Source organism: Heterocephalus glaber, unplaced genomic scaffold, assembly GCF_053883595.1.
Source record: "Heterocephalus glaber isolate CG9 unplaced genomic scaffold, H.glaber_assembly_v1.0 deba00001561, whole genome shotgun sequence".
Lineage (NCBI taxonomy): Eukaryota > Metazoa > Chordata > Mammalia > Rodentia > Bathyergidae > Heterocephalus > Heterocephalus glaber.
In genome coordinates, this window is record NW_028258349.1 from 4,915,021 (window position 1) to 4,927,497 (window position 12,477).

A 12,477-nucleotide genomic window follows, 5' to 3' on the forward strand; every position below is an offset into this window, starting at 1 on the left:
CTTCTCCTTTACATAACGGTTAGAGGGAAAAACATAAATCATTAAGTGTGAAAGAAATATATTTTTAAACTCCAAGAATCTCATAGGAATTATGTTATATTACATTATAATTGTATTTTCTTACTATATTACAACTAAAGTTAATTAACATATCTAGAACCAGTTAACTATGAAGTTATACTCACTTATAGGTGGTACTAAACTCCTTTAGCGTGTCCTCACTCACACCTATGGTATCCCTGAAAGGAAAATCATGAATTAAACATGAGATAAAATAGAACAGTAGCAAAAGATATGTTACAGGAAAGAGAGAGGAATGTTGACAGCTAATGTGCTACTTGATCATCTTGTTCAGAGTTTGGTAATCTATTCTCCATGGCTCAAGTCCAACTTGCCACCTGTTACTACACAGTCCATGTTTAATATGATTGAAAATAATTCAAAAAAGACTATTTTTATCAAATATAAAAATAACATTAAAAATGGCCAGATTCAAATTTTAGCATCCACGAATTAAGTTTCATTGCAGCAGCCTTGCTTATCCACTTGCAAATTATCTATGGCTGTTTTTCTACTGTGTTGGGAGAAATGAAAAGTCAACATGAGTCACATGACTCACGAAGACTAAATTATTTTAAATAAGACTCTTTATAGAAACAAGTTTGCCAATTCCTGATCTAGATAAAAACACTGCACCTATTGAGACCTAAAGCCACTTTGGTATAATTAGTTTTTCTAGAAAAAAATTAATTTCTGCTCTTTTGCTCTATTAGGCCATATTTTGAATATTTCTTCAGTTCTAGATATTGTATTCTGAATGGGATTTTACAAAAGGGATGCTTTCTGAAAAGACCATATAATATGGTAAAGGGACTCTGAGAACTGGATGGAGGAACCATTTGCTCTGACAGATGATGAGGAGAACGAGAGAGAGGCAGATATCTCTTATCTCGTGATAGACACAGTACGAAAGTCAATAATCCCTCCTTGGAGCAGTAAAGAGAGTGTTGGCTTTGGAGGTAAGTGTGTGATCTCTGAGGCAGCTCTTTAATCTAGTACCCCAAGCCCTAGCCCATAGATATGCTCCTGCCACCCCTGCATTCCTCCTCATCCTGGCTGTGGACCCTCAGTACTTGGCTTGGATCTGCTGCTCCAGGTTGTGCTGCATCCGCATCCCCAGTTGGTGGAGCTGGTCCCACTGCTGGGCCAGTCCAATGGTGCTGTATTTTATGTCAAGGATCAGAGCCTCCTCCATGCTGTCCCCCAGGTCCTCAATCTTGGTTAGCTGACGCTTCATTGCTTGGATCTCCTTCTGTTTCCTCTGGATAAAGACAGAGAAGAGAGTCGGTCATTCAGGCCACTAGCTCCAAACCTAAAGATGGGAGAGAGGGAAAAAGGCTGATGCGTTTGAGTTTTCTTTTCAATTATTTTCAGGGATCTTCTTGTCCTCTATAAAAAATGAACAACTCAAGAGAACCATTTCTTTTCTGTTTTTCTCACTTATTAAATAGTGAGAGATTCAGGTGTGACAATGCCTGTAATTCTTGTACTCTTCATTATGTAAATTTAAGAGTTACTGGTTATATAATGCAGGTGAAGAAGAGTACACTTCCTAGGACTCATGTATCATTAGCTTCCTGTGGTCTGCATTGTGAATTATCTGGATCATCAATTGTGGCTGAGTTCTAAGGTTCATCTAACTGTCCCAGTGTTCACTCCTGGGTCTCCTTCACCAGCTTGGGCAGATATGTATTTGCTGCTCCTGCCAATCAAGCATGCTACATGCAAAATTTCTGCATCCTGTCCATGAGTTCTCAATGAGGAGATATTATTATTCCTAAAGGATAGGAGGGGGAGATTGGGTATGATGACAGTGAGGTGTGTGTGAAAAATTTTAAATGTTATAAGGCTTGTGGCCCTCCAAAGAGCAACTACACCTGGAATCATACTCTACTTTCATAAGGCAGAATTAAATTTAATTATTTTTTTCTTCTGAAAGGAGGTAATATTGAAAACAAGACTGAGAAACCCAATATGCTAGCACATTGCTACACTAATTGTTGGGAAAGTATTTAGATTCAATTATATCATTTCATCAAATCAGATAAAAAATAAAATTTGTTAATATTCCTCATTGTAGGCTAGGAACTTTTATATCTGGTCTCTTACTTAATCATTACGGCAACTCTGTAATGTAAGTTCCAACTCTATTTTATGCAGAAACAAAAGTTCAGAAATTTTAAGTAAACTGAGGGTTCATAACCACAGAGTGGTAGTCTGTGGTTAGAATGCAAACGGATGGCAGAGTCAGCACTAAGCCTTGGCTTTTTAACTTGGGGTGATATGTACCTAAAAACATCACCAAGTTGCCTTTACATAGTTTCTCTTGCACTTTTATAATTCTAGCCACGTCTTCATCTAATGAGCAAACATTACTTACTTTATTTGCCTCCAGTTGGGATTCCAGAGTTCCTGTTTCTTTGAGCAAAGATCTAATTCAGAACCAAAATGAAACATTATTTATAATATCAGAGGTCAATGGTTCATACATATATACCAACTCAAAACTCCTACATTTCTGTTTCTACTCCTTACAAATTATATGGTCTTTATTTTTTATTATTTTAGTTTATTAGCATGTGTGTAATATATCACGTTTACTTTCCTTGTGGGAAGTTGTTGCATGCATATAACACATCCCAATTCCTTTTTTCATCACTTTTTCCTCCCCTTCCTCCTCCTTCAGCCATCCTTCATCCCCTTCTTCTTCTTTTTTGCTTTGTCCATGTTTGCGGTACATAATGTTTCCATTCTTTGTGTGGAGTTCTCAAAGGGGGAAGGGGATAAAGGATGGAGGAGGGAGGGAAGGTTAAGGGATGAAAAAAGAAATTGGGATGCGTTATGTATATGATATTTCTGAAATGATATTTCAAAAAGTCACATTTTTACAATCAAACCCTGTATCTTCGCATCTTTCCCGATTCAGGAGAAGGGAAGTAAAACCTTCCCTATTTCTTCCCTGCCTAGAAGAGGGCTCTTACATGTCTCTTGTAATTCTATTGTCACTAACAGTCATACTTGGTATCCATGTGTGAGTTGCTCCAGTGACCTTGCAGATACCAAAATAAAGGATGCTCAAGCCCCTTATATAAAATAACACAGTATTTGCATAAAACCTATATACATCCCCCATATACTTAACTCATCTCTAGACTACTGACGTAAAACCTAATACAATGTAAATGATAAATAAATAGTTGCAATACTGTATTGTTTAGGAAATAAGGATAAGAAAAAGCTGTACATTTTCAGTACCGACACCTTTTAAAAAATATTTTCAATCTATGTTTGGTTGAATTCAAAGTTTCAGACCCAATGGAGACATAAGATTGACTCTACATACTTAAGTGATATAGGCAAGGCCCCACTGACTGAAGTTCAGGGGCAGAGAGAAATATAACAGGCTTCTGCTTCTTTAGGCACTATCAGATCAGGATGGTACAGTGGTGCCTCAGTAATAAGCCCTCTTTAATACTTCCACAATATTACAAGAAAACAGAAATGATAACATAAAATACTGACCCATCCAGAAAATAAGACCTGGACATAGAGGACCGGAACAGGAATCAGAAGAGAGAAAAGAAAAATCATTGTTAGCATGGATTATTTCAACTGACCTTACTTCATCAGATTTTAAGTCTTCTGTAGCCACAAAATATGACCCTGTTCACAGGTCTCAAAGTCTCTCCTACTCTGAGAAGCTCAAAGCCTCCTATGAAGCACCTTGCTTTAGGGAAAAGAGCACAGATGTCAAAGGATATGCTCTTCATTGAGGGCTCACTGCCAGGCTGTCATAAAGGGCCCAGAACCAGAGGCAGAGGAGGGTTTATGGTTTCCTCTAACTTCAGTTGGATTTTCTTTTAGATATGTTGCAAGATTTCTTTGTGTTCATTGTCTTATTTATTTTTCCCAATGAGTATGTACGAAAAGTAAATATCCTGGATTGTCTGGCCACCCCCTTCGCCTTACAACCACCACAATGCTGACCCACCTAATGGATACAGTCTGATAACCTTGAGCATTTGTTCTAACATTTTACTATCTTTCTCTTTTTATTCTCTTTTCTAGGCCATTTACCCAGATGATGTGATAAATGTTATCCTAATTACAGACTATTTTGCATTTAATGAAAACAGCCTATATTATCTCACTTGATTTTCATTACAGCTTTACCAGGCAGGCAACATAGCAACATGAAGATATTAGGGTGTTCATATTAGGTGTATATTCTGTTTCTGGTAGTTCCAATAAATACATATGCGACCTTGAGCAAGTCAATTTATCTACTTTTTTCCCACATTTGGAAGCAGAGGAAATAAGATCTTCTGTGTGCACTTTTCAAGGTTCCTTTGAAAGTAACAAAATGGATATAAAAGTGCTTTTAAAGTGCAACGTGGCATCATCAAACATAAAGATCATTATTATTTTGCATTATAATAATAAGCAACAGGAGGAAAATTGATTGTCAAGAAGAGAAAAAAAGAGGGCTGGGGATTTAGCTCAATGGCACTGAGCCTGCCTCGCAAGCGCAAGGTCCTGAGTTTGATCCTGGGTACCAAAAAAAAAAAAAGAGAGAGAGAAAAAAACAAAGTTGCAAAAATGGGGAGCAAGATGAAATTCCCATTTCCTGATTTTGGAAAAATTGATTCAGAGAACAGTGAGGTCCAAATATAAAGCACAGTGAAGATGTGGTGATCTGGAGACAGATCACAGGCAGTGAAAGTCTCTCCACTCCCCTTCAGATATCTACGCCATCCCTCCGGCACATGGTGTGTGTGGCGTAAGGGTCATGGGTTTGGAGGCAACACAGCTTACCTGGTCTCCTGGATCCACTGAAGGAAGGCACTGGCATTCTGTTCAAACTCTTGGCACATCTCAAAGTTCTTCATCTGTCTTTCCTCTTCTTTTTGCAGCTCCTGCTCCCGCTCCTAAAACCCCAAATCACAGACAGTAGGGCTCACAGGAAGCCTCTTCTCTGCCATTGGGAAACCAATTTGCAGTCTCAACTGCATATCTCTCTCCTAGATCTAATCTTCCTTCCGTATGCATGTGCCTAAGGGCTCATATTTCTTCTAGCCCACCTCTTCTGACCTCAAAGGCAAGAACATAGTCCATCTCACTCCCCGTAAGTACTTACGGATGTTTCTAAGATCAAGTCCAGGAACAAGTAAACTAGTAATAAAAGCAAACATCCCTTCTCTCAATCTCTTTGCTCTGATTGGGGGAGAGGGTAAGTTTAACCTAAGTTGACCTAAGGGGGAAAGTAGTAAGTAATAAGAGTTGTTGCACAAAAATGATGATAGAGCAAGATTTTTTGCTAACCTTTTTTGAAAACTTTTCAGTTTGAATATTGAATATTATAGATAGACCAAAAATTAAGGATAAACACATAAAAGGCACCTTGGGAGGTGCATACAAAGTAAAGAATATCTTGGATGGGGGGATACATAGGATTTGGGAATTTTTTTATCACTACTGTAACCACCTATTGAGCTTTTATTTATTTCATTGAATCATAGAAATATGGCCCTATCTATACTGCAGGGAATGAGGTATACATATTGTGACACGACACAGGTATACACACTTCTCTATTTTTCCTAGACAGTCTCATCTGATGACTGCTGTCGAGGTATAATTATTAACAGTCTTTTATTGTTTCCCCAGAGTTCCCCAACTTGGACAATGAATCAAGCAGTCAGGCTCACTGTAGACCACAATCTCTGTTGTGCCCACACAAATTACCTTGACGACCTCAGATAAGTGTTTCCAGATCCTTTCCAGCACCTCCACTGTCAGCCAGGTGTAAGGGCTAGAAGGCACATTTAAGGCCTTAATCTTCTGGTCAAGCTCTAGTAAATACTTAAAGTCTTCTTGAGGCCCAACCAGGGAAGCCACAAATGCCTCATGGTCCTTCTGCAGCTGCCGAATCTCATTCAGGGAAACACAGTGCACAGGCTCTGATAGGTCCTCCTCTGCATTCTCACACCAGTTGTTGAAAGCTGAAGCCTTGTGTGCAAACTCCATGAACAGCTCCTCAGCCTTCAGAAAAAAGAAGACACCACTATCTGTCCTTGTACAGCCTCTCAGCAGAAGAGAATCTTGAGAGGAAAAATCATGACTATTTTGAAGTATTTCAGGGCAAGCACTCTAAAATGACAGAGCTAAAACCAGTGGGGACCATGGGATCCTATGTCTGGACATTAAAGTTAGAGGAACAGCTCTGGTCTTAGCATTTTCTCACTGTGTGAAATTAGTCAAGTCTTCCATCATTTACAAAAGAAAAGAGGACTGACTTCTAAATTTATTTCACCTCTAAGATTCTAAGGGGTAGTTTTCAATTATGTGATTTCTTATTCTAAAGTCTGTGCTCCAGTTCTGCCTTGCTTATAACAAACATGCAGAAATAGGTGTTATTATGGTATGCATCTGAAATGTCTACCAAAAGACTCTTAAGTTCAGGGGTGGAGCTTTTAGAAGGTGATTGGGTGATGAGGTGATGTACTGATCAGTGGATTAACCCATGGATGCATTCAGTGCTCAATGTGCTCTTAGGAGGAGGGCTTGTTTAAAGGTGAGTCACTGGGGCATGACCTAGAAGGGTGTATCTCCCTCCCAGCTCCTTCCTTCTCTCTCTGCTTCCTGCTCACCATGACATGAGCAGCTTTCCTCTGCCAGGCCCTTCCACTTCTTCTACCTTAGAGCCAGCCAATCAGAGACTGGTAACCATGAGTCAAAATAAACTTCTCATCCTTTCATTTGTGGGGATCCAGTATTTTGTCTCAGAGACAGGAAAAAGATTAAGATGGGTATTGAATGAATCCATGGAAAATGACTGAATATTCAAGCCAGGGAAGTTTGTTTCATCCTTTATCCACTTCCTCTTTCTCTTGTCCAAGTTTCTGCAGGCCAAAGCCTGCTCGTGTCTCTTGGGCTACACTAAGTCATTTCCCTGACTTCTTTTTGAACCTTTTTCAGGTCTCATCTTATGCCTGGAGTTTTTCAAGCCACTTCTTCAATCCATTTCCTGCACTGTGAACTGCATCCTTACCATGAATCCTTATGCCCCTATATTATTGTCTGGAGCTATTCGCATATTCTGAATGACTCTACATTGTGTATGTTACTGAAAGAGAGAAAAGACATGGGTTGTTTGGAACATCAGACAATTAAAAAAAGTTTGAGACTTAAAATGCTTCTTAGATTTTGGGTCAGCAGATTGCATTTGTAAGGAGATTTGTCTGAAGAAAATTTTAAAAAATGAATTTTCTTCCCCCCATAAAAGGGAGTTGCAAAGAAAAAATTGCCCTAACTGGAGGGAGAATGACAAGGCATCACGTTACCTCTTGCTGTGTACTAATTTCACTAATATGTATGCTAAAGTAAACAAATGAGAGAAAATTAACATGGCCCTTACACAAGAAGAACACAAAAACCCACAAAGGACTTCATATTCCTTTCATAATATTATGGATTAATTGAACAGTTTATAAATATTTTATAATCAGAAAATAAAATAACACAACCCCCTTGGCAGTTTAAATACTGAGCAAAACAATAAAAAAGTGAAGGAACTTCCTCTATAGAATGTGTGTGTAAGTACGCAAGCTTGACAATTTGATGGTTTTACTTTTTGTTTTAAGATTTATTTCTGTTGTCTTATATCCTTGAATAGATGAGAAATTAACTTAAGGTCCAGACTGATTGATATTCATTTGTAAGTTTCTTTTCAAATTTCTCTAACTCCCTGCCTTAACTTATTGTCAGAGTTCTTTATGCTTCAGAAGTGTTCAGTAACTTCACTGATCATCCTGATTTCTTTTAATTATTGATATATTCTATGCTCAGCCTCCAACGTCTTAGCAGCCATCCTTAAAAAGAATATTTTATTCATTTACATCTACATAGAACTTAGTTGTTTATACTGCAGTTTTAGAACTTAGCTATTTATACTTCAATTTTTAGATCCAATATCTCTTTTAATAGTAATAATACAGAAAAGCAGGTGAAGATGGCAATACCGTCCTATTTCTTAAATAGAAGCAAAATTCAACACGTTAAGTGATACATGCAAGGTTTCTCACCCAAGAAGGTCAATCTAAGTTAAAAATAAACTTTACGGTTTCTTATAGTGCTCCTTCTATGTTGGCTACATTAAAGTACAAAGACAACCTTGAACCCTTCCTGCCTTCATTGTATCATGTACAAAGGCCTTTGACTGTCTTGTCCTATCCACTTTTCCCACTAACATGTGTCTGGCTTCTATTTCAACTCAGTTCATTCCTAAAAACCTTCCTAGCCAGATGTACTGCTGCACCCCTGTAATCCCAGGTACTTGGGAAGGGAGTCTAAGGCAGAGAGATTGCAAGTTCAAGGCCAGCCTGGGCAACTTAGACCTTGTCTTCAAAAGCTGGGGGGCTAGCAATGTAACTTGATGATAGGGTGCTTGCTTAGCATGTGTAAAGTCTGTTTTCAATTACCAGTAGTACAAATAACAAACAAAAAAATCTTATGAATCTAAAAATCACGAACTCCTTTTTACTCAATGAGAATCTCTTCTTGTGTCTTTTCAATGCCCCAGACTATCTGTGGATTTTTGAAACAAGGTTTCCAGCATATATTTCTAAATTCTTTGGCTTATAGCTAGATAATAGAGGCCTCACCAAGCCTCATCACTTTTCTTTCCTTCTTTATACCTGCTGTAGAGGCAACTGCTTCTCCAGCAGTTTCTGTCTGTGGGTTGCAGCCGCTTCCAGCAACTGCTCCCAGCGCTTCAGCAGGGCAGCATGGCGCTCCTCAATGGCTTTGGCCTGGCTGTGCTGAGCAGCCAGCAATTGGTCTTTGAGGTCAGTGATCTCAGAAAGTTGTTCTTTCTGGAAGGTTTGAAGACTGGCATCCAGTGTGTCCTGAGAAAAAACAATACAGAGGCTATGAACAGGAAAATAGTAGAAGCTTCAAGGACCCATTCTTAACCAGGTTCCGCCAGATTTCTATCATGGACAGGATGAAGGGTAGGTAAGAATTAGCATGCTGACTAAGAAAAACAAAATGTAACTAAGAGACTAAGTGAACATTTGGAGTTGAAATTATGCTTAATTTCTACCATATGTATATTTTGTAATTAGAATTTGGATTAGATGTAAAATTAATATTAAGGAAATATTAGAACATAATATGATATTCCAAATTTTCCCAATTAGTACACAATCTAACAAGAGCTCCTACTGGTGAAAGGTACACAAAGTCTTTATATAAAATTGATATCAATGGGCCGGGAATTTAGCTCAGTGGTCCCACTGTCTGCTGCGCAAGCACAAAGACCCGAGTTCGATCCCTGGTACCAAAATTAAAATAAAATAAAATAAAATTGATATCAAAATCACAAAATTGGAAGTTACACTTGCAACTTTAACAGAGTGGCTTGCATTGGGCGAATTCCTCCTTTGAGAACAACTCTGACAGCTACATACCAGTTCAAATAGAAAACAACGAAAGAACTGTTTGAAAGGAATCCAAATGCAACTCAGGTAGCTACAACTCAAGAGCCTAAAATTCCAGATTGCAGAGAGTAGGACTGAGTAGAGCACAGTTCTCTCCACTGTCCCCTTTGAAGTATAAGCTGTACAACGTAAGTGGCTGAGAAGAGTCTCTCAAGACAGTGTGACAATCCCATGGAGTTTCAGGAACAACACTGGCATACTAAAATGTTGGAGAAGCCAGGATTATAAGAGCCATTAAAAGGGAAAGGCTAAAAAGTGGTTTCAACATTGTGCTGTCTTTCCCTCTCAAGGAATTTTAGATTCCTAAATTGTATAGGACACAAGTTCTAGAAGCCAGGTAGAAACAGTAGCTGAGACTCTAAAACACTGAATAGGTTTTTGGTGTTATAAGAGTGATGACTTCAAGATCCATCAAGTAGAAGCAGCCCTGTTTCCAGGACTATAAATGAAACCTCAGAAATGCCCTGGGAGTAAGAACAAACTTAACACACACGAGTCCACAAACAAAACAAAACAACCCTGAAACTGTCTTGAGTCATTGCAATTCCTGAACAAAAAGTAAAGGAGGGAAGGAGGGGTGGGGTGTTAAATTATAGCTTCAAACCAAAATTCATAAGTTAAATTCTTTAAATCTAAATGGACACGTTTTTCCAATAAAAATTATTAAAATAGAAAAATTAAGTAGTAGCCAATTTTATGCAATATATAATACTTACAGGAGACACATCTAATTTAAATACACAAAAATGCAAAAATAAATCCTAAAGCATGGAATAGATATACATGGCAAATATTATAAAAGAAAGTTGGTGTAGCATATTAATATCTAAAAAAGAAAACTTAAATGATGAAATGTTGTTAGAGAAAATGAGGAACATTCCATAAGTAAAAATATCCATTCATCAAGACGATTCCACAATTCTACATGTGAAAACAACTTTTAGTCTAGACCAAAGTATGTAAAAATAACAAAGTATTTTTAAAGCATAGTTAACAACCAAAATTTGATTAATATAAACTGCTGTAAAATACATATTCTTTTAAGTTGTATCCGGAATATTTACAAGCATAGAGCTTCTCAAATAATGGAGCATATTTTCAAATCACAGAGGAATTAAACTAAATATAACTAAATATAATGAGAAAATTCTGCAGTCTTTGGAAATAACAGTACACTGCCAAATAATTCATAGACCAGAAGAAATTAAAGTAAAATTGTCAGGAAAGGTTTGATTAAAAAATGACCTAAAATTTGTGGGAAGCAGCTAAATTTTTGTTTGGAGAGAAAATAACTGAAATTTATATGCTTATATACATAAAATAGAAGGGCTGAATTTTGATCATGTAATTGTCCATCTTTTTAAAATTAAGGACGAAAAGCAAGAACATCAAGTTAATCTAAAAAAAGTAAAAGAAACTGATAAAGATGCAAAAATATATTGCTGCATTTTGGATATGAGTTAAATGTATTCACCAAAGGTTCATGCATTGGAAGCCTTATCTTCAGCATAGTGATAATGGTGTGGAATATCTAAGAGTCAGGGTTTAAGTCAACTGGAGGCTGCCCTCAGAAGAGATTGGGGACCCAACTCTCCTCTCTCTCTCTCTCTCTCTCTCTCTCTCTCTCTCCCCTTCTCCCTCTCCCTCTCCTTCTCTCCCTCCTCTCTCTCATTTTGTAGCTGTGCTCTCTTCTTTCCATCCTTATTCTTGCCACTTTCTAATAGGTCCTCAGTATTCTTCTCAGACTTTTACTACCAAACTGTGAGCTACATAAACCGCTTCTCTTCATATAAAGTTAGCTTTCATCAGGCATTTAATTATAAAAAATAGACTAGTACAGACATCAGTAGGATATACAAATAAACAAACAAACAGAAAAACCAGAAAGCCAAACACTGCTTTTTGGAGATGGTAAAGGAATCTGGGGATGGGGAGAAATAGGAGGGAAGGGAAAGTAAAAAGGATCAAGATGCAATATGTTTAAAAGGATTAAAACAAATAATTGATAATTTGAAACAGGAAGAAAAGGTCCAAGGGGGTAGGGGTGGCGGGAGGGGAAGGGGAAAGAAGGGAAAGGAAAAATTATGAGAAAAGAAAAAAAGGGAAACAAAGTCTATGTAAATAGGGAAGGGTGGAGGAGGTGAAAGCCGCACAGGTAATGGGGAAAACATAAGAACTGAGATACATCATGTACAGGTACAAGCATCCAATGATAAATGTAAACGTATTATATACCTAAAATGTACCAATAAAAGAATTTAAGGGGAAAAAAAGATGCAATATATATATACACCAATTCTCTGCGATGGATGCATCCATTGTGTATTTAAGCATACATTATACTTTTAAAAAGAGAAGAAAAAGTGTTGGTTCTCCAAGAAAATAATAAACACTTAATACCAATACTAATATGAGAAGAGAGAGAGAGAGAAAGAGAGAGAGAGAAGAGCAGTTTTTAAATATTGAGAAGGGAGAAAGAATACAGATGGTACAGACAATAAAAATCACAAAATTCCAAGTGAAACAATCCTAGAGGACTGAACATCCCTGTCTTGTGCTCCTGGCCCTCCAGGCACCTGACCCCATGGAAGCCTGCTCTTACCTGTTTCGCCAATGGCATGAGAAAGGCAGTGAGGTCTGCACCATTGGCTTTTATTTTCAGGCTTACTTCTTTCTCACCTAAAAAGCAAAGCAGATTAATGAAAAGATAAAGATAGTTGATCTTATATGAACAATGGTGATTATTTATAACAGACAACAAACAAGTCTCTGACTGAGAAGTTGTTTCCTGATTCTCTTAGACTGCAGAATATGTATTCTAGGCCACTCATTGGAACATGGGAGCATTGAAGAATAATGGATTGCTTTTCTATTCTTATGCAAGGTAGAACTGACTAAAGCAGAATTATGGCTAAGG

General features: G+C 37.6%; 1 protein-coding gene across 1 annotated transcript in view; it reads right to left on the minus strand.

The window, feature by feature from the left end:
* Positions 1-12,477, minus strand: part of Spta1 (spectrin alpha, erythrocytic 1) — a 77,562-nt gene that overhangs the window by 2,269 nt on the left and 62,816 nt on the right. Inside the window, exons 43-50 of the mRNA XM_013077556.3 lie at positions 12,163-12,239; positions 8,757-8,966; positions 5,806-6,102; positions 4,876-4,988; positions 3,583-3,600; positions 2,441-2,492; positions 1,134-1,321; positions 186-239 (exon numbers count right to left, since the gene is read on the minus strand). Of these exons, the coding sequence (XP_012933010.2) occupies positions 186-239; positions 1,134-1,321; positions 2,441-2,492; positions 3,583-3,600; positions 4,876-4,988; positions 5,806-6,102; positions 8,757-8,966; positions 12,163-12,239 (1,009 nt within the window). The remainder of the gene's footprint in view (positions 1-185; positions 240-1,133; positions 1,322-2,440; positions 2,493-3,582; positions 3,601-4,875; positions 4,989-5,805; positions 6,103-8,756; positions 8,967-12,162; positions 12,240-12,477) is intronic.